Source organism: Sturnus vulgaris, chromosome 11 (assembly GCF_052056855.1).
Source record: "Sturnus vulgaris isolate bStuVul1 chromosome 11, bStuVul1.hap1, whole genome shotgun sequence".
Classification (NCBI taxonomy): Eukaryota; Metazoa; Chordata; class Aves; order Passeriformes; family Sturnidae; genus Sturnus; species Sturnus vulgaris.
Window position 1 is genome coordinate 10,173,931 of NC_142253.1, and position 26,986 is coordinate 10,200,916.

Here is a 26,986-nt window from a genome sequence, read left to right on the forward strand (position 1 = left end):
CTACCTGCACATCTGTGGGAGAGCAGAGGAAAGCAGCACACGTGAATTCTAACTCAGACTGGAGATAAAACATTTTAGCGTGAGGTTGCCCAGCTTTGTGCCAACAGGCGCTTCCCAGGCTGCAAGGAGCAGCTGAGCTATCATATCTGAAGGGTCACTGGAGCTCTGTTTGCAGTCAAGGTCCAGCCACTGCTCCCTTACGTCAAAGGCAGGATCTATCCAAACAGTGTTGCTGCACTTCTGAGAAAGTGCAGCTTTGTGCTGCTGCTGAAAGGCAGCCTACTCAAATATAACCCACTGGGGATGCTCCAGGGGCTGAGCCTGCTACACCAGGTCATGGCACACGAGCCGGACAGGTCTTCTGCACCCGGAGAGAGCTCTGGCTGGCAGCGGGGAGCTCCTGTGGTGGCTGCTGCTCAGACCCAGGTGTGAGATCCCGTGCAGAACAGTTCCTTCCTGAGCTGGAAGCATTACCAAAATGCCCTTGTCGATCAAGTTCCCCGGGAGACTGTGTGCTTCCTCTGTAGATATTTTTCTCTGAACCTCACTGGTAAAATGATAGGAGAATACACTTAACAGGTCTAAAACTGTCTTGGCAACATTGTTACATTTTAAAACCTTCCCCTCTTATTTCTCGCACCAAGACGCTGTCTTCTGACCACTCTCAGGGAAGCATCAGTTGCAAAGTAAAGACGTAAAATTACACCAAGTGAGCTGAAATTTAAAGCCTTGCCCTTACAGAGTGACGTTCAGCAGTCACCGTGCACCCTCGACACGCAGCAGCTGCAGGGTTTCGTTACTGCCACTTACAAAAACCTTCAACTCCTTTTGGTGTGCCCTGCTTTGAGCCAGAGGCACCATTTTATCTGTAAGAGCCCTTTAGTGTAGCATGACATCTGAGAGACTTCAGCAGGATATAAGTTTGCTCTGGTACTGAGGTATGATTTAATATCCTCAATTGTTCTGGAAATTTGAGCTGCATGATTCAGGAGACTTGCATGGGTACCGTTACTCCAGTGCTTAATGAGATTTATGTGCTTCAATGTGATGGATGCTGTAATCACATATCTAACACGCTGATTCAGAACGGGAGGGGGAGAAAAACAAAATCAGCAGGAGTTTTGCTCTGCCGGCGGTGGAGGCAGGCTTTTGCACAGGAAGCTTGCAACACAGCTCTTGGAAATGCCAAAACGAGGAGGAAAAAACCTCGCCGACCAACCCAAAAAAAAAAAAAAAAAAAAAATACCCCGACGAACCCAAACAGAGGAAACGTCTTTCCGCAGCTCTTAATTGCAGCCTCCTGTTTACGCTGCCCACGCTGGAAGCTGTCACCCTTTCCCTGCCACCCTGTCCGGGCGGGGGGACAGCGGGGGGGGACAGCAGTGCCCCGAGCGGGCCCCGTCCTCGCTGGCAGTGTCCCCGCAGTGGCCGGGGGGCTCCGGGAGGGGCTGGGGCTGTGCCGGCGTGGCGGGGCGGTGCGGGCTCGGCGCCGGGGCAGGAGCGGCTGCTGCCACTCACGGCAGCGCCTCCGCCTCCGCGGGCGGGGGCCGGGCTCGAACCCGCGCAGGGCGGGGGCCCCGCCGCGCCCAGATGTGGCGGGAGCTCGCTGGGCTCGCATCGGGCCGGGCTCGCATCGGGCCGGGCCCACGGGGACGGCCCCGGCACGGGCAGCGCACGGAGCCGGTAAGCGGGGACGGGGCCGCGGTTCCTCCTCCCGCACAGCGGGACTTTGTCTATCCCATCCTTCCTCCCTCCCCTCCCCAGCCGTGGCTGGGGCCTCCCAGCTGTTTCCTCCGCTATCCAGATGTTGGGGCAAGAAGACGGCTGGTCCTACCTGGGATTGTGCAAGGCCTCGGGGTGTTACGGGTCCATCCTGGAAATGAGAGCATCAGAGAACATCTGGCAGAGGTTAATCCAGATGAGGGCTGGCAGGAGGTGATAGGTGAAAAACTTGGGGCAGCAGTGGGACAAAGCAGTATGAGTGACGGTTCCATCAAGAAATGAGATCTGATGGCAGCAAAAGGGCTACTGGTTAGAATTTTGCATGTTTATTTTTTCTTGTGAGATGCTCTGGGGTCATGGCAACTTCCCTGTAGATAGATGAGTCATGTAGTGCATGCGTGTCAACTAAGGCACAAAAAGAAGGAAAAATATCCAGATTAGCACGAAGATCAAATAATTGACTTGTTATTGAGGAGTGGTGGAGAGCTGTGCTAGGTAGTAAGCACAGTACACACCTGGATGCTAGTCCTTTGCTGGACTGGGGGATGCTAGGATATAAGGAAGTCAAAGTCTGCTCTCATTTCTTGGCTAGGGGTCAGATCCTGAAAAGGGTTGGATTCTGTGGGCTTATACGTTCTTTTACTCCCAGTGTGAGAGCTGGTGGGTCAAGGGTTCAGGCCATGTGCAGCACCTTCTGCATTTTTCTAGGTGTTCTCAGGGGAAGCGCCAGGATGCACAGCAAGCACTGCAGCATGAACACAGGCCTAGGAAGAGATGCAACTACAGAAAGGGAGGTTGGTTTGACACTATACAAAGTTGAAGATAAACTAAGTACTAGTATTTGGGCCAGCAGACTATCTTGGGTTTGGAGTGCACACAATGCCAAAGAATTTCCTGTCTCTTACCTACCTCATACTTCTTTTTGTTATCTCATTGTTTCTGACTTTGTTTTTCAGAAAAACTGTGATTCAAGAAAGCCACCATGAAAGGTGAGGAGGTTCGGCAGAGGAGAAAAGAGGGCAGGTCTAGGAATGGAGAGCGATCCAGGCACAAAGGAAAGAGCAAGGGCAAACACAGAGAGAGCCGACTTGGCAGCCAGGAAGCAGAGGATGTCTCTCTGCATGCACAGCAGAAGCTGTTGGCTGAGGAGAAAGCAGCCATGGCAAAGTCACAGGAAGAGTCAGCAATCTCAATTTGCCTGCAAGTGCTCCTGCCATACCTCCTAGCTGGGCTTGGCATGGTCTTGGCAGGCATGGTTTTGGATTATGTTCAGGTAAGAGAAAGAAACTCATCTGACATATCTGATATGGGATAAATGGGAGAAACTCATCTGACATACCTGATGTGGGATAAGTGGGGGACTGTTCTTCACAGGCAGGGAATTTGCTCTGGGAATGGCATAGTAAGGGAGGATTTGCAGCAGTTTCCTATGCTAGCATGTCCCTCAAAGTCAGCTGTTATGTACTGTGCAGCTCCCAAGAGATGTGTGGTACTTTTCTGGCACCTTTCCTCCTCTGGATAAAAAAGAGAACACAGTACTAAAGAGTACATGAAGGATGATTAGGAATGTGCAGTCCTGTGCAGAGATCTCCCCTGGGTCCTGGGAAGAGGGTGGGTGAGTGCAGCCCCCTGGCTGGGGTGGCACAGTGCTTTCCTGCAGCAGATACACTGGTGACATCAGTCACAGGTGTGTCTCTGGACAGTCCTGCACCCACTGCTTCCTTGCACAAGGTGCCAGCCAGCCCAGCACTGTTAACACTTCATACAACAGCTCAGCCCTGCTCTGCACCACATCCTTTCCTAAGCTCTCACAGAAGATGACTTGAATTCTTTAAGTCCCATTTCTGACGTTGTGGTGGTCAGGATGAGACCTTTCCTCCTATGGCGCAGCAATACAGACCTTTAAGGCAATAATCAGCACCTAATTTTAGACAGTTTAAAGCTGCAGGTGATTTCCAGATTATAAATTGCCATGCCTTTGCACTCTGGGTTACTCTAACATCGTGCCTTTTTGGTTAACCTTGTTATTTGACTAACTAGCTGTGAGGTCAAACAACCCTGGCCTATCTGATACAGTGACATAGAAACTACTGTGCTTACATAGACAACTTTCACAAATGTGGAGCCGTCTGTGTTCCTTTGTCATTAACCCAGGGCTGATCTCCCTGAGCTAGAAGAGCTATAAAGACTTAGGAGTGACACAGTATCCTTAACTGACCTTAACATAATACCCAGCAGAATATCTAGTCAGGTCACAGAATACCAGGCAAATCCAGAACCCAGTGTCAAACTACTTTTTGTTTCTTTAGATATTATTTCCAAGAGTCTTGAACACTGAGCAGACACTTCTGGTTTTATTTTTTAGGCTTTTTAAAGCTGGCTGTTCCTATGGATCTCTGATATTAAATGTATGTTTCTTCCTACTGTGAGTTATTAAAGTGTGAAATGGATTGAGGATAGCTTTATAATGTTGGAGGAGGACTTTTCCTTCAATGTTTCTTTCCTGTGAGATTTTTTTTTCCTAGGAGGAACTGAGCCACTAATACGAACAGAATGTGAGACAAACCTCATTTTCCTCTGAAAATGCAAAAGTCTGTTTTCTGTTTTTGCAAATAAAGAATCCACTAAAAACCATCATATTAGTGCTTGAAATGTGGGAAATCAACCCGTGCAACACATGCAATATCTCATAGGAAATGGCTTTTGTATTAGCACAGTGGCTAATGACCATGGACTGCTTGAGCACATCTCATCAAGGACTTGCTGCTGCCCTTCCTTCCTGAGCCAGTCCTGGCCTTTGCCTGGTGCTGCTGTTGTTTCTGTGGGACAGCAGTGGATCCCTGAGAGCCCCTGGGCCCCAGGCACTCTCCATCTGCCTGCTTTCCATCTCTCCACAAAAGTTCTCTTCTCTGCCCTTTCCTAAAGTGGCGAGGAGAAGAGCAAGGTTAGAAACAAAAATGCTCTGCTTGAGGTAAAAGAGAGCTCCCAGAGTCAGGAGTGGTAGTGCTCGAGCAACTGGGACGTGCAGTCCCTGAAAAGCATCGTTGTCCTGTGAGCCCGTGGTGCTGGAATAATGCTGCCTGTGTGGGGAGCATTCATGGGCACTTCTGGCTCTTCTTTGCAGGGATGACAAGGTAGGTATGAAACTGTGCTCTCAGACACTTGCCATCTTTCTGTTGTGTTTTTTGTACTGTGCCAGTGGATGGAGGATCTGGATCAGAGTCAGGACTCACCAAAGAGGCTGTTTCTGCTTTGACTCCTCCAGGACAGTGTTACTTGTTGACTAGTTGGTAACATCAGGATATGGTGTATCTGTGTGCAGAGAAGGGCAGCAGTGCACCTCACCACGTTTTGCCATCTTGAGTGGTACAGCCATGAGCTATTGGGGTTTTTTTTGTTGTTTTTTTCACTAGCTAGTTACAATCTTTTTCCCACTGTTGAGCAATGTTATCTTTCTTCTCAAACCTGATGTATGTTTTCTGGACAAATAAGGTATATTTCTTTGCCAGGAAAATGTGATGCATCTCTCTGCTGATAAATATGGTGTGGCTCTATATCAGAGGCTCCTTAAATGCATAACAAAATGATCCAGTGTACACACATGGGTCATCTGAACCAATTACCTCTCTGCATACTGATTTATCGGTTGAGGGCTTTTTATGGTGCTTACTTAGAAGGAGAGAGATGGAGCGTGATAAACTCATAAACCCTGTCAGGCTGACGCTTTAGTACAGGATGTGTTGGTACTGTGTTTTTTTTAATGTCATTTGAGTCAGTTAGGCTCATTGATATTTCCTTTACATTACTGTTTCTGCCTGTCATCAATCCATTTGGCTGATACAGTGGCATATGGGACTAGGTAGGCACATTATTAGAACTTGAAAACCTATGTTTTTGTCCAGAAATTTTGTCCAGAAATTGTCTTTTATTTCCTTGAGGCCTCTGTGAATGACTAACCAGAACTGGGCTTTCACACTGTCATTTCTCTCTTCCCAGCTGGTATAAAGAAGTTGGGTCATGTGTGGTTATTACAGGATTTTTATTAACCTGACTCTTCCAGATATTGTGGGACTTTTTCTCCAGTGAAATTAGCTGAAATGTACTCTCCTGTTAGCTTTCAGCTAACTGGACCATTATTAGGTGGTGGACACACATGTACACACCAAGGCAGCTGGGAGTGGAGAAGGTTTTAGGGGCTGTACCAAAATAACAGCCTAGAAAGCAGCGAAGGACAGAGCCTCTGTAGCTTGCATTTGTTTTCCACTCTGCCTTGCTTCCAGGGAGATCTTCTCTGTCACCTCAGTTTGTGTGAATTCAGACCAAAAAAACACTGTCTAAATGGCCGAGAGCTTCCTCAGCTCCCAATTTAGCTGCCAGAATGTCATGTTCTCTCCAACTCCCCCGCAGTGCTGGGGACCCTGTCACAAGGACAGAGTCCACAAGCCATTAGCCTTTTTGTCTCTGCAGAGAATGTGAAGGAAGGGGTTGATCCATCCTAAAAGATGGTTTTTAAAGCTTTTTGATCCTCTGATTCCATTACTTTGCCCAAATTATTAGAAAGCAGCCCAAGCATAATGCCATGACTCTTTCCCCTACATGCTTGACTTTGAGCTGAAGCCTTTATGCAGCAGGATACAAACTTTTGGCCAACATGCAGCCGTGCTACATCTCTGATTTTTGACCGTGTATAAGCTGCTTAACCATGAAGCCTCTGGGGTGAGACCCCCTCTCTCAAAGACAGTTCCTTCGCAGGAGCAAGCAGGAGCAGTGTGTTCCACTTCAGAACAGGAAGGGTGACCAGCTCACAGCGTGCCCTTTCTCTCCCTTGCCTGTCGTGCAGAGAGATTATGGAGCTACCTTAAATAAGCTCCGGCTAGGACTCTTATCTTGGCCTTTGCAAACTAGCAGAAAGTTGAAGTGATGACAGCAGATAAGGGTGTTCGCTTTTGAAGCTTATTGGCTGGTTCTGTGAACCCTTTTTTTTCCCCCCTGAGAGCCAGTCATTCAGAGGTACAGCTGGCACAGCCCGATTGTTCTGCCGCCGAGCCATGGAGCGGACACGAGGGGCCGGGGTCTAGCAGGGCAGATCTGGTGTCACCAGCCGGCTCCGCGGTGTCACCTGCCCGCCGAGCGAGCTGCGCAATGCCGTCAGCTGAGACAAACGTGGGCTCCAGCTTTCCTTGACCTTTCTTCGCCTTGGACAAGTGCAGAATGGATCGTGGTTGGTAGCTCCCCTCCTCCTCGGCCTCGGGACGGCGAGGAAAGTTCAGCAGTGCTTGTGGTGGGAGCGAGGGAGCTGGGCTGGTTTGCAGCAGGCTTACACATTAAACCATCGCTCCAAACGCGCGCCGCGCTCTGACAAGAAGTGTAACCCGAGGAGAAAGGACACCAGTGTGTTTGAGCACGCTGAGGGATTCTTGTATGACCTGTCACTCTTTCAGTGCTGCAGCCTGAGCAGGTCTTACTGGTTTTTACCGAAGTGGTGGGAGCTGAATGGGGTGTGGGCTCGTTTTTATTCGTCCACAGGCATCTCTACAATCTTCTCTTCTCTTTTTTAATCCCCCCCTGGATATAAATCAGATAAATTGTGTCCATCGAGTTTGCTGCCACCTGGGCTCAACCCAGCTGAACCAATTTTGGAGGATACCCTTGCTGCAATCGTCTGGACGTGCTCCTAGGAGGAGAAGAAACTAAAGGAATTTGGCATCGTTGCCGTAGTTTGAGGAAAAACATTCCTTCTGACTTTGGAGAGAGCTACAAGGAGGATCTGTGTGATGTCGTGATCTCCCTCCATTTTCCTGCTGAGCATGGGGTAACAGTGTGTGACCATGGTGGTCACCCAGTTACAGCTGCAACTGTGCTTCCACGGCAAGAAGCTGAGAGGTTTCACCTGCAAGTTGACCAGGTCAGCCAGTGGATTTCTCCCAGAGACTTCATTCTCCATTGCCTCCCAGATTTTTGTGCCGTTTCTTCTGGCTGGTTTGGGAATGGTGGCTGCTGGCCTCTTGATGGATGTTGTTCAAGTAGGTACCTGTGATTAGGCAACTTGTAGTGAGAGGGTGGGCTAAGGCTCTGACCTTGAGTGTTTGTGCTTGTTTGTTTTGAATGAGTGTGGTCCCAGCAGCCAGCCAACAGTATGGCTGTAGGCTTTTTCTGTGCTGGAGGGACACTGTCCTTCTCCTTTAGATCAGTAGCTGGGTTCCTTGTAATCTGGGGTACTGGTTTTCAGATGGCTGCCTAATGTTCAGCTGGGTGCTCCCTTTTCTCTATCGAGCTAAACACTTTGGTAAAGACTCCTGTGAAGCAACTGGATCAGGCTGCAGCATATTCCCCTGTTGCATGATATCATTTCTTTCCTTCAAAAATTGCTGATAAAGAGATATAGGTCAGGGCTGTTATTAATACCTGCTTTACTTAGAGGCAAGTTCATGCTTTCTTTGCAAACAACCTAATGTAATCTTGGTTCTAGAAAGCACTTAGATACTGTGATGAGAGGCATGTCACCATAAAATGATGGTATTTTGAGGCATTGCCTACAAACTGAGTTCTTCTTGGGCAGTTTCTGAGATGGGTATAAATTTAGAATAACTTCCACTGCCAGGGAGTGCTGCTGCCTTTACACCATTATGACCACAACCAGGATCTATCCCATCTGCCTTTCTTTTGTACCACTGGCACAATTAGAAATGCAAAATTTGATCTAGTTTGGGCATCTCATGCCCATGGATTTACAAATCAAAAGGCTGGCAGAGTTTCCCAAGGATATATCCTGCACTCTGAGCTCACTGGAGTACATTGGATTCTCTGGCACTAATACCACAGGAGGAGCTAAATATGGATACTTGAATGTTTGGAAAGACAATACCTTGCTTGTTTTTTTCTTGCACTGGAAGAAACAAAGAAGGCAGAGAAGGGAACTAAAGGGAACACCAGGAATATCAAAGAAGGGTTAACTGGAGTGGCACAGGCTGTTGTTGTGCTGTGTTTGTCATCTCCACCTTGTGCCGTGCTTAGGCACAGACCTGTCCTGCAGCATTACAGAAGTTCTCAAACTACCCAAGATGTTATGTTAATAGTTAGCATTTGTCTCAAAGAAGGAGAATGACATAGCACATACCCACTCTGTACCTTGGAGTGAATAGGTCATTGTCTAGAAGAAATCAATGCACTTGCTAAGAACTGAGTTGTGTTCAAAAATGTAACTGTATCAAAACTGATGGGAAACACAAACCATGTACACTGCACCTGTCCTTTAAATAACAATGTTCAATCTGGTTTGTGTATTTGCTCACTTGACTCCTAGGAATGGGGTCAGGTGTAAACCACAACGACAGGAAGTGTATATTTTGGTGAACTGTGTTGAAATAGAAACCATCAGTCCATGGGTTCAGCTCCCAGAGCAGGGAGCCCAGAGCACTGAGAGATGTTAGTGAGGTGAGCTGCCATGCTCATAGCTAAAAACAAACCAGCAGATGGGAAAAATGCAGAGATCTTAGCCTTTAAAGGTTTGGGATAGTCTTCTGTGCTTCTTTGTCTTTGAGCTTTTATTTTCAACTTCCTGTAAGTGTGAGAGCTAGAAACTCTCAGTCATGTCCAACTAAAACCTGACACTGTTTGCTTGAGGCCAGGTACCATAAGATTCATATTGTCACTCATGAGGGCTCATATACTGAAACTACAGGTTTTTCAAGTCCAGGAATCTGTGATTTGCCCATTTTCTAGTGGTTCTTCTGGCTAAGGAATGTTTTGCCCTGTTTGTAGTGACTGCAAAACATTCTTAGGAAACTCTGTGTCTGCTTTGCACAGGGAGATATATGGGCAAGCTTAAGGATGGTATCTAGAGCATAGATAATACTGCTTTTTATTACATACCAAATATCTTGAAATAACTTGGTTCTGTGTTGTGAGTCCAGCTGATGCTGTCTTTTGCAGGGCTCATTCTGCTGTAAAGAGAACAAAGTGTAAATTGCTCATTTGTAACCTATCAAACTTCTCAGGATTTTAGCAGTTTCTGATCTGCTCTGGGATGAAACCAAGAATTGTTCATATTACTGTTTAGATGAAAAATCATCAGAAGAGACATATCTAGCCCAGTTGACTCCAAGGCTCAGACCTGTGTCTCCCATGTTGCAGGAAAAGGATGCCCAAAGCAGCAGATGTTTGCCAGTTTCTCTTCCTGTGTGTACAGGTGATGCAGTCTCTCTGCGGGGCTGATAGCATGGCACAAGTTTTTTCCTTCTGGACATTTCTGCCTCTGCTCCAGTGATCCTTGGCCCACCGGTCCATCTGGATTCTGGGCTGGCTGGCATTGCTAGAGATCTTGCAGTGTCCTTCCAGTGTTTGGGCCACTTTTTTAGAGAAAAGTGAAGAATCATATTGAAGCTGGATGACCAGATTTTAAACCAGAGAATTCAGGAGGAAAGCTTCCCTTTCATTTTCCCTTTCCAGGCCACAGAAGTGGGGCACAGTCCAAATGAAGATCACGGATATAAGATATCTCTGTGCTTTGTTGACAAAAGCCCATGAGATGATTAGCTTTGAAAATAATTTTGCATTGGCTTCCGTTTTGTACTCTACGATATTTTGATCTTTCTGTTGACTTGTTCAGAGCAATGGAAAACCTCTGAGGCTTCTGAGCTGCTGCCACGGGAGATGGATGTCCTGGGGAAGTAACAGGATGTGGTTGGGTCTGTGAGGACAGTGTGAGGAGCTCCAGCAGGGCTGCACTGACACTGGGGGGCTGCACTGAGACTGGGGAGCTGTACTGAGACTGGAGGGGCTGTACTGAGACTGGGGGGGGACTGGCTCAGTGCATCCATGATAACCTCTCTTCCTTGGAGGGTCCCCATGAGCAGATCCAGCTGCTGTGGGTAGAACATGGGGTTTACCAAGCTTCTTCAGAGCTGGGATTTAGGGCTGAAACTCCATTATGAAAATGTGAAGTGGGAAAGAGTCTCTTTCTGGCTCTGTGTCCCCCTGTGTGGGTTTGCAATGCTGCATGGAATGTTTTTGCTCTTTCTAGGCCAGTCCTTGTCTCAAAGGACAGAGACATTCCCTAGGCTTTGTCCAAGTGTCTTCATTCAGGTAGTTCCTTGCCTGCATGGCTCCAAACTGCCCCACTCAACCACTCCTCCAGCTGACATCCTGCAAGTTGATGGCACAGGCATCATCTGTTTATTCTGTATTCCTGCAGTCACTAACACAATGGAGTCCTGGCTGTTGTGGTATAAATCATTATGAATCTGTCCTTAGGCTCTTGGTGAGTCACTAACGAGACTGAAATAGAGGCAATTAAGTCAGCTTTTTTTATTAGTACAGTTGTGTGATTATTAATTGTTCAGAGCTTTCAGGTGTAATTATATGTAAGGCAGAGTCTCAAAAAAATCATACCTCATATGCTGAAACTTCTGTTCTGATGGCTTGAGACCTGTAAAATCTATTATGTCACAAGTCTTGGAGCTTACTGAGATGTACCAAAGTCATATTCCCCAAAGGTGGTATGCAGAGAAAATACTAAGCTGAGATTTTCTGTTGCTTTCTATTTATGTCTTTTTATGTGCAGAATATGCAAGGTCTTAAGTATGAATTTCTGCATGCCTCTGTGCTTTAAATGATTGGGGTTTTTTACATTTTTTCTCCTCTTTTGAAGGCGTCAAGGATGTGTTTGGATCTTTATTTTTAATTAAAGAGAGACAAGAGAGGGGGATATGAATGTTTAAAAGAGATGTCCATCCCTAGGTTTTCTCAGCTATTTAAGTTTCACGTTAACAAACTGAAACAAAACTGTAGTGTGTCAAATAAGGGAACAATTTTTGTGTTGTTGGTTGTTTATGCAACAGTAAGGTACCTTGAACATTTTGAAATGTGCCTGTTTCCAGGTCATCACTGCCAGGAAAAGTGCCTTTTTTATATTGATAATAACATTTTGCCTGTTATCTGCACTTCTGAGGTGCATGCACCACATGCCCAGGACTGGCTCAGCCCCAGTTTCATTCATCCTGACTGAGAAGAAAGCTGTGAGGTCTTCCCAGCAGACAGACACCACCACCTTCCCACAGCTTCCTGCAGCTTCCCGTGGCACAGCCAGAAAAAAACACTGAGCTGTTACACCCTGTATATAATTCCTAACAGGCTGGCAGCTGAATGTGTCACCATTTGTTGAGTCTGTCCAACCACATGGATATTCAGGTCTCTACAATCCCAGTGGATGTGAAAAAGGTGGGTAGGGATGTGATGTTTGTTTTGTCCTCTAGTGCCAGAATTCAGAGTACTGGCCAGTAACAAGGTGGAAATAATGGGCAAATTGATCCTTCTTGTGATGTGCAGCTAAACTATGGAAATCTTTGCCACAGGATGGCACATGGGTCTGAGGGGGGAGTTTGGATGAGGACCTGAAGGAGGAAACCTTTCAACACTTCTAAGTGTGCAGAAAATCCCCATCAGCTCAGTACCCTGTGGCAGATAGTCATAGTCTGAAAAACACACAGGAGAATTATCCCATTTATTTGTCATTTTGTAGATTCTTGTTTTATACACCTGGATTGGATTACTGGCAGAGCTAAGGATGGGTTTGATGTGACTCATTGCAGCCACCCTTTCTTCCTTGTATTCTGCTCTTAGACCTTGGGCTCATTACTTTTCTTTCATGCTGAGTGGCCCCATTCCGTGATTTCATCCTCATTTAAACCTCTCTGCCTACAGCAGGACTTTGCCAATACCCTTGAATCCACAGAGGAGGAACGAATTCTATTCCAAGGCACTGAATGGTACAAAAATTAGAGAAGACATGCCAGTCAACAAGTTTCTTACGTTTTCAGATTGATGTTGCAGCTGATTCAACAGCTTTGTACAGTTCAGCTTCAGAGGAGCAACAACAGTCAAGATATTGGCCTGGCAGTTTGGCTTATGAGATGTCTTAATTCAAAACCTTTTTCCAGCTGTACTGAGAATGTACTCTGTAACAGGAAGATTTAGGAACTGCCTGTGGAGAAGAGATGCAAAAATCTCCTTCCCTCCCACCACCAATCTTAGATGCTTGACTTGTTTGGAAAGAAAAGACAGACACAACTTCTTGTTGTGAGATCGTTTTCCAGATTTTTGTTTTTGTTCTTAGGAGTGTGGTTAGCAATAGAGGTTCCTGTATCTAGTGTCAGTGCAAAGGATGGAGAACATGCTCTAGTTCATTTGGCTTGTGAACCTTCATTACTTTTAACGTTGGTCTTGGCTGCTGCTAAAGGCAGATTTTAATTTGTGGGTTTCCAAAATCTTCTGTTGCCTCTAGAAAGAAAGATCCTTCCCCATCAGGGCAGTGCTTTGTTGTGCATGAGATGAGAAAGAATCCTGCAAGCTGAAAATTCCTTCCTTCACTCCAAAAATGCAAAACATAAAATGCATCAGGGCAGCCTCTGCCCCTGTGTGCACAGGATGGCTGGAGGAGGTGAGACAAGAACCTGCTGCCCTGGCGTGCTCAGCATCACAAACTGAGGTCATTGCCTTTGTTTTCTCGCAGCACTGGGATGTGTTTCGGACAATTACAGAAGTGTTCATCCTCGTTCCTGCCTTGGTTGGCCTGAAGGGCAATCTGGAGATGACACTGGCATCCAGGCTCTCCACTGCTGTGAGTGGGAACAAGCTGCTGGGGAGTGCTGGGAGGGGGGTGATTAGCAGGAGACATCAGGAGATTCTTCATTTATATAATCACACTGTGTATGAGAGATGCCCTTTTCTGCTAAGTACATACTAGTGGGGTGTGAGCATTAAAATAATGTGTTTGCCCTCATTTTGTAACTGGAACAGAGAATTTCCATCTGCACTTTGAAGGTGAATTAATCCCTGGGTGGCCACTTACTGATATTTGGGGCCCTGTGACACATGAAGGAGACAAAGCCAGGACTGCACAGCTGTCAGCTTCAGTACTGGATTGCTTTTCTGTGGGTTTTGGTCCTTGGGGGCTTCCCAGCAATCCTACCTCGGGGGGAGCACACGCAGGCTTCTTGGAACCTGCAGCAGCTTTTGCTACTCTGTATGTGACCTCTTCTATCTCCCTAAGCAATTTTGTTTACATTGGCCTTTTGTTATTATGCCTCAGGAGAAATTGTAGCTTACCAGAGCAATTTAGGAGAAACAAAGGACAAAAAATGGTTCAATTTGTTCGGCTTTTTGTCTGTGTGGCTGTGGTGGATACACTCCTCCACCTTTAGCTGGGTGCCCTGCAACACCTCTGCACCTCCAGTGTGAGTCTCTGATGCCCCTGGGACACTGGGCTGGTGGAAAAGTATCAAGAAGGAAGTGCAGGAAAGGCTGGGAGATGCTGACCTGCATTTGCGTCTCTCTGGCAACCCTTTTCCCCCAGGGACCAGGTGAAACTGCCTTCAGCAGCCACCTGTACCACAGAAACAGCTTTTCAGGGTATCTCTCTTGACTCCTAGGCTAACACTGGACAGATGGATGATGCCCAGAAGCAATGGAAAATGGCCACCTGCAACTTAGCCCTTATCCAGGTGAGTCACTTCAGCTGGGAGACGAAAAAGTCTCTTTTCTTTTACTATGCTGCAGACCAGCAGTGCTGAATGCAGAGCTGGTGATTTGGGGCAGGTATCCTCAACATAGCCAAGCAGAGCCAGGATTTGACCTCCAATAAAGCTCTGTGTGGGCCCGGAGCTTGTAGTTTAGCTGTAAAACACATCTAGACATTCATTGCCTTTGTGGACAAACTGAGCTAATAAAACTCCTTTTGCAGCAGGGGCTATGGCACAATCCCTGTTTCACAGCAGCCCCTGGAAAAAGCCTATCACTTACTGGCAGTGCTTGGGAATCAGCCCTGGGCAGGAGGGGACAGATGGGAGAAATTGCCTCTTGTAGCTACTTCTGCCTGTTAAAAGCCAGGAACCAGCCTAGAGTTTGCGCATGGCAGGACCACAGGGCTGGCAACATGTGTCTGTGTGCCTTCCCTTATCTCCCTCCACAGCTCCAAACTTTCCAGTGCTGATGGGGAGCCCGTTTTTGTGCTGACCAGGGCTATTCCTTTGCCAGTGGACTCAGTGTCCTTTGCTGAAGTGTTATCTGCCCTGTGCAGGCCCCCAGAGTTTTTCTCCAAACTGTCAGGATTTCTTTTTTGATCTAGTGGAGCCTTGCAGGGATGCTGTTTAAATACTCAAACAATCAGCATCTGTGCCAGGCTTTGCCCTCCAGGCCGTGTGGCAGTGCTGCAGCCATGTGGAGCCAGATGTGGGGGAGTGCTCACCAGCTGTCCTTTGGTCCCCAGGTCCAGGCCACTGTGGTGGGACTTCTGGCTGCTGTGGCTGCTGTGATCCTGGGAGCCATCTCCAAGGGCTCTGTGGAGCTGAGCCAGGCTGCTGTGCTGTGTGCCAGCAGTGTGACCACGGCCTTCATAGCTGCACTTTCCCTTGGTGAGTGGCTCTGGTTCCTCAGATCAAACACTCAGGTGGGGAATGGACTGTCCCTTCCACCAGGGAGGCCCAGCTGGCATCTGCTCTGGCAGAGGGAGAAGGGATGCAGGGAGCTGTGTCTGCTGCTTTCATTCTCTCTGCATGCTGCCTTTGCTTCTCTTACCCATGATCAACAGATCGTGTTCACTGGCCCTCAGCATCCACAGGCAGCAATCACCTGACACATGAGAAATGCCCCGTGCTGTGCATGGTGTCCAAACACCCCCCTCTCCGCGTGTCTGGGGTGTCACATGAGCCATCACACTGGCCCTTTGCCAGGGGAGGGTGAAATAATGTCACCCAGGGAATGGAGGGTCTGTTAGCACACAAATCCAGACCATCCTCCAGATGAACTTGGGTCACCCCACACCCTGAGCAGGGTTGTGGCCAGCCCTGTAGTTTGCCTGCTGTGAGCTGGGAACCAGGCAATCCTCTGCCCTGGCTCTTCCTCTTCCAGGGGAACTGGAAGATGGGCTGGACAGCAGGAGCTGTTCTCAGTGGCCTGAAGATCTCCAGTTTGCAGGTCTGCCATACGAGGGCAGCATGATACCTTGAATAGAGGCAGCTGGCACAAAGGATACTGCGAGTTTCCTAAATGAAAGGGACAAGTTAGAACAAGTGCATATCCCGAAGCAGGAGTCGAAGGGTGATTGTAGATGCCTTTGATGAAAAACGTGGGATGAGGCAGTTGTTAAAAAACAGCAGCTCAGCTTTCATTACTCTTCCCAACAATCTCCCTGCTTGGTGTGGCACAGAGTGGCTTTGCTGCTGCACTGTCTCAGGTTTGCTGCTGACATTAGTGTTTTCCCTGGACACAGTGACAGGCAGCCTGTGTGTGGGTGTGCACGATGGGAAGTTGCTGTTTTTATGGCCAGGGAGGGAAGCAGCATGAACTGTGCTGTGGGGAGGGGAGCATGGGGGTCTGGGAGGGCTGCTGTGGAAATGTCATCTTGTGTGAGGATGTGTTTTTGTGTAAGGGATGTTGTGTCAGGGAAGATGCACGTGTGGCATTTCTTGGGGTAGAGCTGATGCTTTTGTGCATGCTCAGCTTTGGAGGGGCTGTGTAGACAGGCACAGAGGGGTTGTGAGCTGGAGGGAATCACCATTTCTCTGGCTTCCTTTGGTGCAGCCATGGAAGGACTTTGAAGGGATATCTTGTGTCTTGTCTCAAGGCTCGTCTCAAGTGGAGCCTGGCCAGGCAGGGCTTATTCCAGGTGCTTCTTCCAGGCCTAAGAGAGAGCTGATAGCTGAGGGATTCCCACATGTTCATCAGGGTTTGGGATTTGTGCCTCTAAACTTACTTGGGCAAGCAAAACTTCCCTTCTCCCCAGCAATGTTGAAAAGCAGCTCAATATTCCAGTTGCACCTCAGAGGACAAGGGAAGTGATGAGGGCCAGCACTGTAACCTTTGACTCTGGAGCTGCTCACGACATCAATGTCCACCCAGTGCAAATTAAAGCAGCCTCAAAGACTCTGGGACATGAGGGCTCTGCCTGATGGCTGGGCTGAAGGGCTAATGCAGGCTACTGTAAAGAAGCTCATTGCTCCTTGGTGATTCAAACTTTGAGAAATTTCAGTCTAATATGGAAAATATCTTTGTGCTGTGGAATCCAGAGGAGGGGATGGCACCAGGAGGCTGCTGCATGCCTGCTGTGTGCTTATCTATGAGTGTGCTTCATGCCTGGTCCTGCTTCAAGGCAGCAAAGATTAAGTTGCTCAGGAGGGGAGCTTCTACATTTAGGATGCCTGCTGGTATCTCCTTTGATCCCTGGAATTTGCTTGTGTGCCTCTGGGCCCTTGGTGCAGTTTATAAGGACAGAGTCATGCACTTCAGGTTGGTGAAAACAAGAGGACAAATTCCAGGGGGTGTCCAATCTCCAGCTGCATGGTGCTGTTGTGGATAATGTGCTTCTTGCTTCTCTTAGACCCCCATCTCCCTCTGGGAGCCAGAACAGCAGCTCTGGGGTAAAACACAGCAGAATGCTTTCTCTGATGCTTGCTCTGTGTCTTCTCTAGGTCTGGTGATGATTGGTGTGATCATTGGAGCAAGGAAAGTTGGGATCAATCCAGACAATGTCGCCACACCCATAGCAGCGAGCCTTGGAGATTTGATAACCCTTTCCCTCCTCGCAGGAATCAGCAGCACACTCTTCAAATACATAGGTACAGTGTTCAGCAGGGAGTTGCAGCTCAGCAAGGGAGCTCACAGATCCTTGTGAAATTATTGCAGGCTGCCTCAGCATTTCTGGCATGTTTCACAATGGAGACTGTCATGCCACTGGGATAGAAAAATGACCAAAGAGGCTTTTTCCAGACTCTCTTTTAGTAACAAACTGGAAGGCAGAGCCTAATAAACACAACTGGGATTTGTCAAAGAAATGACCAACATGCATTGTGCAGCTTTGGAACAGAAGGCTGACATATGTGACACTGACTCCGTTCCTCAATCTGTCACTAGCCAAGCAAAGCTACTTCCTGTGCAGGGGTAGTAGCAGGTCCTTCTTCACAAGGCAATTTCAGGGGTTTGGCAGTAGTGAAATACCCTTGTATCCTCTCACATGAAGAGTCATGAGTGAACAAGATATTCAGTTGGAGGGAAGTAGTCTGCAGTGTTTTGTGCCTGCAGGACTCTGAGTAGGTGTTGTGATCTGGGGTTAGCTGTGCTGCTGGTTGCCAAAGGCTTGGGCACCTGATGACCCTCAGAAGCTCAAAACATTGGTGATATATATCTGTTGCTTTTAAAGTGTTAGGCTGCTTACTGTGAGCCTAAGCTAGAACAGAAACGGGAAAATAAAAGGATCCAGCAAACTCAATGCCACTTGAAACCCAAACTGTTGCTTCAGACTGAGCAGAAGCAGTGAGGCAGCTGTTCTCAGTTTGCATAACTGATTGCATGTGCAAGCACAAGTGAGGGAGTGAAGGAGCACACACTGCAGGGAGAGGCCCATGAATCGCTTCCATCCAGTCCTCCTTGAGCTTCAGAGATGCTTTTCTTTAATAGGATTTTTCCATGATGCCATCACACCTGCCTCTGTAAAGCTAATCTGTCTTTCAGTTGCTATGCCTCAGATAATATCTCTCAGGGAGCACAGGGCAGAACAACATGATAACCTCTATGGCTGTGACCAGAGAGCATTTCTGGGGTTGCCAGAGTAGTTTAAAGAGCCTCTTGAGATGGAAAATAGTCAGCACACAGACACCAAGTCATTGGAAGCATGAAGTGAAGCAGGTAGGAGGATGGCACTGCTGATGGTGCTTGAACAAATCCATTTCCCTGCCCGGTGTGCAATAAGGTACAGGTCACACTCTAAAAACTTCTGGGTCCTACCAAATTGTATATGTATCCTTCAAAAATACTGATGAGTCTGTACAGTTTGAAGTGCTGTGTGCCACTTGATGCAGCACCTTCTCCTTCTGCAGAAAATCCTCTCTCCAGAGAAGATGCTCAATTTTTTTTTTTTAATTGCCTTTGGTCCTTCTCAGTCCTGCATAAAGGAGATACAAACTGTGCCAAAGGGTTTCAGCTTGCTTATGGGCTGCCTGTGAGAGGATGTGGCAGAACTGGAATGTGGAGCCTGAAGACCATTCATCCTACCAGGAGTCTTTCTGTGGGCTCTGATAAGGTTTGATCAACTCCTGTGTGCTGTGTCTGCATTATTTAAGAAGGAATTAATTGCTCAAAACAACATGTGGTGTGGGTAAGATTCCCGGTACAGCAGCTAAATCTGTCATACAGCCCACCTGTCCTGGATGACTCCAGGGGGGAAAGTGCACTGACAAAACTCTGAATTCCCCAGAAGGAGCTGCATTTCAGTGCCCACCGAAGCCACTCATGAAGAGCTGCACCTCTTTGTGTAAGAGCCTTGCATTCACAGAAGATGCCATCACGTCAGTGCTGTCGCATCCAGGTAGCCCAAGGCCCTGGCGATGGTGTTTTTAAAAATGCACACTTTGAGCAGCTTCATCTCCCAGATTACCTGCAAACTTGGCATTACATCCCACTGCCTTTGGCCCCAGCTCAGAGACCAGATGGAGAGCTTTGTTGAAGAAGCATTTTTGTATCAAAAGGGTTGGCTTCAGCCCCATTGCTCGGAGGTGTTTCTCATGCTTCTGAGTCATGTTTATTTTCTTTTAGTGCTGCACATCTATTTTTTTTTAAATTTCTTTGCTTCTAAAGATCACTCCAAGGCTATGCCTCTGCTGAATGGAAAAAGCACCTAATGGAAGCACATGCAAGCTAGCACAAAAGAAACCCCAGATCTTAACTGGCTTATATGTGCCAGAGAACATTTGTTCCTATAGAGCAGACCAGCTGCTCAGCAGTTCTGCTAGCTTGCCTCCTAAAATACCTCTTACCTCTTGTTTTAAGTGAAGGTATGGGATGTCTGCCCTAAGTGAGATACAGCTTCCATACAGGAGTTTCCTCCTTGCCCTGCTGTTTGATTTGTACCCTGAAGCCAGAAATTTTGTAACTTTTTGTCTTAGTTGGAGATGGAATTGGAGAACTGTTGGTCTTCAAACATAACTTGCTTTGAATCCTGCTGATTTTCAAACAGCATTGTCTAGCAGTAAATTTCAGGGATTAAATATGGATTTCTGTGGTGGAATGAGGTGGTTTTATGGGGACTATCATGCTTCATGTGATTTTTCCTCTAACATAACTCCGTTGGAGCAGGAGTCCTGCTGCATTTCTTGCAATCTTTGTGCGATACAATCTTGGCAACCAGTGAAGCTATGGGCATTTAATTCAAGATTTCTTTTCCTTGCCAGATGTGAAGTACCTTTCTCCTCTGATCTGTGCTGTATTCATTGTCATGATCCCTCTCTGGGTTGCTATTGCCAAGCAAAGTCCTTCCCTGGCCGAAGTCCTGAAGTCTGGGTGGCAGCCAGTGATTGTAGCCATGAGCATCAGCAGGTAAAGGAGGCACTGCTCCCAGCCCAGCCCTTTGTGCTCACTGCAGAGACACCCTGGGCTCACAGGGCCATCAAAGGTGACACTGGGAGGGACAGCTGAAGGGTATTTGCCCAGAGATTCTCAGCCATTGGTGACTCTCCAACAAAACAGCAGATAAGGATCCCCCAAAGGACTGGAAACTGCAAATCGTTCTAAGTGTCACTGGCACATCCAGGCACCCCATGGGTGAAAGCCAGGAAACTGAAAGCACAGATGATGATCATCACAAATTGTCAGGCTTTGATCGTCACAAATTGTCAGGATTCAACCTCATTCTTATCCAGTTGTAAAGAGGAAATCCTGGTAGATGTAGAGCCAGGTAGTTCATTCTTCCTGTGCTGCATCTTTCAGCTGAGATCTGGAAGAGAATTTAAAAAGCCTGCTAAGGCCAGTATAGTAGTCTAACAAAACTTTGTGGGAGGATGATAATGCTTTCCTGACTACTACCAGTTTTGCCTGGGGATGGGCAAGGAGGTCCTCCTGAACTCATTATGCCAATAAAAAAAATCTGCAATGCTTTCTCTTGGTGGAAACCGAGCTGTAAAAGGAGAACACAGTGAACAGTCCAGCCCTGGCAATGGAGAAGGTGCAGTAACCCATGTCAGTGTGCTATTTGCAGTGTAGGAATTGCCCTGGGAAAAGATTGGTCCAACCTCATTTCCTGTCCTTTTCTTAACAGTATTGGTGGGCTCATCCTGGACAAGACTGTAACTGACCCAAACTTTGAAGGCATGGCAGTTTTCACACCTGTGATTAATGGTAGGTTGAGCATGGGGGTTCCATGCATGCTTTTAATTTATACCTTCCCTTCCTCCCAAGGGTTCTGGCATCCACCTTTTCCTCTACACAGAGATCAGTGTTCAAGTCCCTGCTACTGGTCCCCATCACATTCCTGCTTATGTTTTGAAGTATCTCTGGAGCAAAAGAGCAGCCAGGACAGAGCTGTGCAAAAATGTTAATAGCACCTCTGAGAGCTACACTGACACTTTTCACAAAATCAAACCTACTGGGATGTCATAATAAATCCATTTTCCCTTGTTTCCTTCCCTTCACTCAGTAATTTGTGCAGGGCAATCATCCCCTATATAGATTGTTGATAAAAATTAATAGAATAAGATTATATATTTTGTATGTATCTAAAAAATTGTATTTATGGATTGGATTTAATTGGATTTATAGATATAAGCATATTTTGTGTGTATATTTATATTTATAGCCACAGTACTTTTATACACACACCTATCAGTACAAGCTGCTGGAAATCCTGGTATCACTGAAGAACCACTAGATTATTTTTCTGCTATTACAACATTCTTGTAGGACATGCCCAATCCAAGGGAAACCCAGGTTCCTAGGGCCACATGCCACCCTCAAAGCATGGTGTCCTGTTGCAGTGCCAGAGGGTTCACCCAGCTGCCACCTGCCTGGGTCTGCACAAAGACAACGACCCTGTGACAAACAGCATGGTTTGTCAGGGAGCTGCTTGGAAAAGTCCACAGCCGTTTATTTGAGCAATGACAGCCCAGACATGGCCCTGTGGGGACAGGTGACCCGTTTGGCAGAGCTGCTGGCACAGCTGTGCAGTGCTCTGTGTCTTTGCACAAGCAGCTCTTCACTCTGCATGTGCAGAGCGTGGCAGTGCATGGCTAGGGCAGGTCCCATCTTGAGCTACAAGGATACAGCCTGAGTATCTCCACTTGGATTCCCATCTGGAAAATCTCACATTTAATGATGATTTCTTCTGCAAGGAAGGGAAAACATGAGAAGTCTGTAGCATCTGGCTCATCGTTATCTTTTCTATGGCATTTCCACCCTGAAAATACTTAGGGTGGTGGAAGTTTGCTCCACAGATCATTATCCTTCTATTTTCTACTGGAAAATGTAGCTGCTTTTTCATGTTTGCTACAATTAATCAGTCTGGAAGGAATTAATTTATTTTAATTAGCTAACATATTTGGGTTCTAATTCATTCTCATGATTCCTTCTCATTTAACAAGTGTGCTGGTACCTTCAGACGCACATATAATCACTCTCCGTGGTGTTTTGTTGTCTTTTAAACAATAATGGTTCTCTAAATGAGTAAATCCAAGAAGTGACCATGAGCAGCATCTGCACTGCTTTCCCCAGGTGTCGCTCACAGACTGTGTCAAACCAGGTGCAATTGCATCATCTTCAGAGGCCACGTGGCGTTTACATCCAGTGCTGGGGAGAAAGGGAAAATGTTTTCAGTCAGCAGTCAGAAGAACATAATTACTGGAGCCTTTCTGATTTTTAGAAGCTGTTCCTGCAAAGTGGATAGTGCAGCACCACTTGGGATCAGGGATCAGCTTTTCTCTTTCTCTCACTGCTGCTCTCAGTGAATGCAGGTGGACTCACCTTAGGCTAGGTTTTGGACTGATGTTTCCTGCTGTGATGAAGGTGGTTTACAGGTTTTCTTTGTTTTGTCCTTACAGGTGTTGGAGGGAATCTGGTGGCCATCCAAGCCAGCCGAATTTCTACATTCCTGCATTTCTGGAGCATGCCTGGAGTTTTGCCATACAAGATGAGAGAGAATTGGCCCAACCCATGCACCACCTTCTTCTCATCAGGTAGACCCTGAACCCTTGGTGTCCACGTCTCAAGGCTGTCATGACAGATAGCTCCTTTCCCTGGTTGGTGAAGGACTAGGTGGGTCTCAAAGGCAGAACTTTCCCCTTCCACAGAGAATGCTCAGATCAGAGAGGAGGCATCTTTGCAGTGGGCAGAGTGAGAAAAAGGCTTATGGCATATTTGCTCACCAGCATGCAAAGAAAGTGGCCTTCAGGGAGCACTAAGGAAAGTAATTGAAAAAGAATCTTAGATTTGATCTAACAGAAAGTCATTTTAATGGCCAGCCTAGAGCCATCACCTGTGGACAGAGCAGTGAATAGACCATAATCTTGCTGAAAATCAGCAGTTCCTCCATCTTCAGCACTGGAAATACTTAAGCATCAGCAAAATTCAATTTTGAGTTTGTTGTCTTTATAGACTTCCTCTTGATTTTCCCTGTTAGCTTGAGAGTTAGTGCTAGATCAAACTATAAACTGGGAAAATCTGTTGCAGTGAGGCAGAGCAGAAGTTGTGGGAGGCAGAGAGCAGCTGAGAGGAGTGTCTGCAAGAATCAGAGTGGATCAGCACGGAGCACAAAGCCTTTGGCATGTAGCTTCAGTGCTAGACAAAGCTGCTGGGCTGATCCTGCAGATGCTTCCTGTGCCTGTGTGACCTGAGAAGACATCAGCAATGTGGCTGGTGGGAAGGGGCAGCCCCAGGCTTATGCATTAAAATGTGCACCGTGTCCTGTCCTCCCCTCACCCTCTGCAGCTGCTGTGACCCCATTTCTGTCTCTGTGCTCTGCAGGGGTGAATTCCAAGTCAGCCCGGGTCCTGTTCCTCCTGGTAATCCCAGGACACCTCGTGTTCCTCTACACCATCCATCTGCTGCAGGGAGGCCACACGTCCCTGTCCTTCACCTTTGTGATGTTCTATCTGGCTGCTGCTTTGCTGCAGGTAAACCCCAAACTCTCACCCAAAAGGAATCTATCAGATAACATAAAACCAGCATTCTCCAGGTTAAAAAGGAGTAAAACATTCAGCTGTTTCCTGTCATTTCAGGTGTGCTTCTACCAAGAATCATGTACATTCTGTAGGTGCAGTAATACTTCCCCCAAATTGCCAGGCTCTAGTTAGCCACATGAGCACAGCTGTGCTTTAGGGTGAGTGAGGGATCAGGTGTGAGAGGAGGAAAAGTTCTCAACATCCACTGAGCTGCAGTAAGTGTGCAGAGACACACTTAGCAAGGAAGCACCTTGTTTTAAAATGTTCATTCCTTGAGTCCCTAAGCTCCAAGTATTTCCAGGCTATTACTAGACACCCCAGCAAAGGGGCAAGTGAGGAGCAGTGAGCTCCAGCCAGCACATTTTGGAAACCACTGTCACACATTTTGATGAAGACCTAGGGGATCCCCCTGGGCAGGGCCGTGTGGGTGAAAAACAAAGGGAAAGCCCAGGCCCTGAGCAGTTCATCTTCAAAATTAAAAGTTCCTCGTAGGCAATGGGCAGATTATCTGATTTGTCCTACCAGTTCCCTTTTGCTGTTTTCCCTGACCTCTAAACTTTATTTTTCTCACTCAGAAATGCATGTGGCTGTTGCCTGAACTCACAGAGGCTCTGACTTCTCTTGCCCTTTTAAATCAGTGATTCATTAATTTGCATGATGAGGTGGCTGACTCTCACTTCGCCTTACAAGCAGCCTTGTGTCTGAGGGTGAATTCCTTGTGTGTGTAAACAATCCGTTTTTCTCGACCTTTGCACAACCCTAAGCCCAGCAGCACAGCCACAGTTGCAAAGGAAAATATTTATTCTTCTCTTTATGCATCGAGGTAACTCCTTGACCAAAGCCAAGCATGAAAATACAAAGAATAAATGACAGCATAAAGAGCAGCATCCCAGCAACACCACTGACCCCAAAAGATTCCCATGGAGGCCAGTGGAGGAGAATGCACTCAGCCTGGCCCTTTTCCCCCTCTGTTATACTTTATAAAGAAAGACAGAAAGAAAGAAGGTTGGGGGGAAAGTTTGGGTCAGTTGGAGGAAGCCCAAGATCAGAGGTCCAGAAAATATGACCCCAGAGGAGTGATTGAATGGACTGGGGTTAACTAGTCCAAAAAATTCTGAAAAAATGAGAAAAATCTGGTTAACAGCCTTTAAACTACCAAATTTCTGTAGTGAGGGACAGAATAACATTTGCTATGTGGTCACTAGGGGAGGAAACACGAAATCATGAATTTCAAATGGAAAAAGGCAGATTTATGTTAGGCCTTTGGAAAAACAAAAATGGAGAAAAAAAGCCATGGGGCTGATTGCTTAGAGTGTGGCATCTCCATCTCTGAGGGTTGTTTAGCACAAGTTAAACAAATTTTCCCTCAGGAAAAATGGGGATGTATTTGATCCTGAACTGAGGAAGAAGAATGATCTGTGTAAAACTCTCGAGTTTCTAGCCAGCTTTAGTTTCTGTGATTCTGTTATTTAATTTACTTCCCCCATCTCTCCTCCCTTTCTCCCAACCCAGCTTGCAGTTTTCACCTTTAGAAATGCTGCCTCAGGCTTTGGTTCCTGATGTGCTGTGGTCTCCCATGGAGGGACCACAGATGTGGGGTGCAAATTCTCTTTCCCTTCTTAATTCAATTAACTTGACAGTCTTTAATCCTTAACCGAAGTATTTTTTTTTCTTCCATCTGTTTATCAGAATGGGAATGAAATAAGAATTAAAAGAAATCACAACAAAGATTTTTAAACTGTTGAGATTAAAAAAAATTATTTTTTTTTAACGTGTCAGTTCTGCTTGGGATAGCTTTGATGTAAAAACTGCCTCAAACTCCAGTTGTCCACTGAGACTTTTAGGAAAAACAAAGTAGACGTGATCTGAATTTCTAATGGAAAAAAAGAAGGATGAAGAGAAAAAAGTCTGGCTATGAACTCGTCCTTTGGGGTTGCCTGAATATTCACAGGAACGCTTCATCTGGTGGAGTGAGTGGGAGTGCTCCCATTCGAGGCACAGGAATAGGAACTGTACCTTTGGGAGATGTTTTTGGTGTGGCCAGGCTCTGCTTTGGGCGGGCAGTGCTGGTGAGCAGTTCAAGCAGGCTCTCCACACTTGTGGCTGGCAGCAGGGGGCTGTGGCACTGTGGGTGATGTGATGCCAAAGGGTAGGAGCCAGCTACACCCATCCCCATCCCCATCCCCATCCCCATCCCCATCCCCATCCCCATCCCCATCCCCATCCCATCCCATCCCACGGAGAACCTCAGCTCCCTGGGGAAGGTGTGAAGGCTCCGTGATCCCTGTTAGCCCTGGTACCCTGGCCATGGCCACACCACCTTGGCTTGGAGCCCAGGGCTGTGTTGCCTTCCTGCTGCCTCACAGCAGGACCTGTCTTGCCCCTCCCAGGTGGGGATCCTGCTCTACGTGGCCGACCTGATCGTGCGCCTGATGTGGAGGAAGGCTCTGGACCCGGACAATTTCTCCATCCCCTACCTCACTGCCCTGGGTGATCTCCTGGGCACTGGGTTCCTGGCCATCTGTTTCCGCCTCGTTTGGCTCATCCACGGCACAGAAATGAACCTGGGCAACTGAGAGTCCACGTGCTGCTGTCATCCCTCGTGCCACACGGTGCTTTCCTCCAGGACACCTGGCCATCAGTGCTGGGTCACCTGCCTGGGCTGGGCCTCCCCTGCCACCCCGACACCCCACCTGCCCTCCCCGTCGTGCCTTAACGCTGGGCTCGCCCACCCCGAAGAATCAGCACCACAAACTCGTGCCCTTGCAAGTGAGCAGGACCATTTTAAGAAGCTGCTCACATCTGTACCTGGCAAACAAGGCAACAAGGAGCACTGGGCAGGGAGGAGCATTTGGTCTCAACCCCCAGCACTGACACAGCCCCGAGGCTGCTCCAAAGCCTGCCGAGGTCACTGCGCCTGATCCTGCAAGGGGATGTGCAGCCCCTCCATCAGACTCCAGCTTTCCATCAAGGGAAATTCTTTATTCAGCCCGGTTTTCTCCTGCTGAACCCCTGGAGTAGCAGAGCAACCAGGTCTTTAACCTTGTCTCCTCTCCTTCACTCAGAGGCTCAGGATCTGAGGCAGTGAGCTGCTGGCTCATGCCCAGCAGGAGGTTATCTAGGGATACCACCTACCTGCCCTGACAGCATTGCTGGTGTCTGACCAAAAAGCTGGTTAGATTGCATTTTGGGGGCAGGAAGGTTTGTTTTTACGGTTTATGAAATGTCCAGTAGTTAAAATGTTTATAGAAACACACACGTAAATAAAGTGGGTGAAAAAAAAAAAGTAA

At 47.3% G+C, this 26,986-nt stretch overlaps 1 protein-coding gene across 5 annotated transcripts; it reads left to right on the forward strand.

Moving 5' to 3' along the window:
• Positions 1–1,584: 1,584 nt before the first annotated feature.
• Positions 1,585–26,986, forward strand: SLC41A3 (solute carrier family 41 member 3). 5 transcript variants are annotated; one of them, XM_014872045.2, is made up of 11 exons: positions 1,585–1,683; positions 2,679–2,995; positions 13,232–13,339; positions 14,151–14,222; positions 14,987–15,131; positions 17,187–17,333; positions 19,941–20,085; positions 20,804–20,883; positions 22,578–22,712; positions 23,500–23,648; positions 26,087–26,986. In XM_014872045.2, exons 2-11 carry the CDS (start codon positions 2,705–2,707, stop codon positions 26,270–26,272), a joined length of 1,458 nt encoding a protein of 485 aa, XP_014727531.1. In that variant the 5' UTR covers positions 1,585–1,683; positions 2,679–2,704; the 3' UTR covers positions 26,273–26,986. The 5 variants fall into 5 exon arrangements, with proteins under 5 accessions (XP_014727531.1, XP_088027564.1, XP_088027565.1 ...); XM_088171438.1 differs by lacking the exon at positions 1,585–1,683 and adding an exon at positions 2,496–2,516; XM_088171439.1 differs by lacking the exons at positions 1,585–1,683; positions 2,679–2,995 and adding exons at positions 4,682–6,943; positions 7,303–7,745.